The following is a 1,441-nucleotide window of genomic DNA, read 5'->3' as shown; positions in this document are numbered from 1 at the left end:
AGCTCTTCACACAACATTGGCCACCAGCAATCAGGGCTCCAGCAACAAAAGTGAAGGAAGATCTCCTAGACAGAGGCAGGGGGAGGTGTTCTGTGGCAGGAAATGTCTACAAAAAAAGACTTTGAGTTTCCTGTGAGGAATCTCCCCCCATTTGTCTCTGTTTTTTTTTCTCCTTCAAAAGGTTCCAATGTCTGGAGACAGCAAATGTCCAACAGCAGCTCCATCAGGCACTTCCTCCTGCTGGCATTTGCAGACACGCGGCAGCTGCAGCTCCTGCACTTCTGCCTCTTGCTGGGCACCTCCCTGGCTGCCCTCCTGGGCAACGGCCTCATCATCAGTGCTGTAGCCTGTGACCACCACCTGCACACGCCCATGTTCTTCTTCCTGCTCAACCTGGCCCTCAGTGACCTGGGCTCCATCTGCACCACTGTCCCCAAAGCCATGCACAATTCCCTCTGGGACACCAGGGACATCTCCTACTCAGGATGTGCTGCACAGGTTTTCTTCTTTCTCTTCTTTGTGTCAGTAGAGTTTTTTCTCCTGACCATCATGTGCTACGACCGCTACGTGTCCATCTGTAAACCCTTGCACTACGGGACCCTCCTGGGCAGCAGAGCTTGTGCCCACATGGCAGAAGCTGCCTGGGCCAGTGGCTTTCTCATTGCTCTGCTGCACACAGCCAATACATTTTCCCTGCCCCTGTGCCATGGCAATACCCTGGGCCAGTTCTTCTGTGAAATACCACAGATCCTCAAACTCTCCTGCTCCAAATCCTACCTCAGGGAGCTTGGACTTCTTGCTGCTAGTGCCTGTTTAGAATTTACATGTTTTGTGTTCATTGTTTTCTCTTATGTGCATATCTTCAGGGCTGTGCTGAGGATCCCGTCTGAGCAGGGACGGCACAAAGCCTTTTCCACCTGCCTCCCTCACCTGGCTGTGGTCTCCCTGTTTGTCAGCACTGGCTTTTCTGCCCACCTGAAGCCCCCCTCCGTCTCCTCCTCATCCCTGGATCTGTCAGTGTCAGTTCTGTACTCAGTGGTGCCTCCAGCCCTGAACCCTCTCATCTACAGCCTGAGGAACCAGGAGCTCAAGGCTGCCCTTAGGAAAATGATGAATGGTTGATTTCTGAAGCAACCAATTTCTCATTTTCTTCTTCATAGCTTTTGGAATAGAACTTGTGACAGGCCAGCAGACGTTCCCATGTCCTTTGGTAATGTTCAGTGGGTTTTTCTCTCAAAAAACTATCCTCAATGAAACTTTTTAATCTCCCCATCAAATTCACTGTCTGCCTCTTGAATTTGACCCATATGCTCTGCAAACCAGGGTTTGGGCTATTACGTTATTTGAAGAAAATAAAGTACCTTGTGGTGCCTGTTTTATCTGGTATCCCAGCTCTGAGACCTGCATGAAGTTAGAGGGGAGAAGGAGAAAACAGTCCCAG

The 1,441-nt window shown here is 50.5% G+C and overlaps 1 protein-coding gene across 1 annotated transcript; it reads left to right on the top strand.

Annotated features, from left to right (window-relative positions):
* The first annotated feature begins 549 nt into the window (after window positions 1-549).
* Window positions 550-1,122, top strand: LOC102061635 (olfactory receptor 14J1-like). The gene has a single exon (XM_014274752.3). The coding sequence runs from the start codon at window positions 550-552 to the stop codon at window positions 1,120-1,122; it is 573 nt and encodes a 190-aa protein (XP_014130227.2).
* The last annotated feature ends 319 nt before the right edge of the window (window positions 1,123-1,441 follow it).

This window comes from Zonotrichia albicollis, chromosome 24, assembly GCF_047830755.1.
Source record: "Zonotrichia albicollis isolate bZonAlb1 chromosome 24, bZonAlb1.hap1, whole genome shotgun sequence".
NCBI classification, from domain to species: domain Eukaryota; kingdom Metazoa; phylum Chordata; class Aves; order Passeriformes; family Passerellidae; genus Zonotrichia; species Zonotrichia albicollis.
This window is presented reverse-complemented; position numbering and strand designations above follow the sequence as displayed.

What these genes read in the sequence shown, in the direction of transcription:
- LOC102061635 (XM_014274752.3), top strand. Translation starts at nt 550, where the DNA reads ATGTGCTACGACCGCTACGTGTCCATCTGTAAACCCTTGCACTACGGG.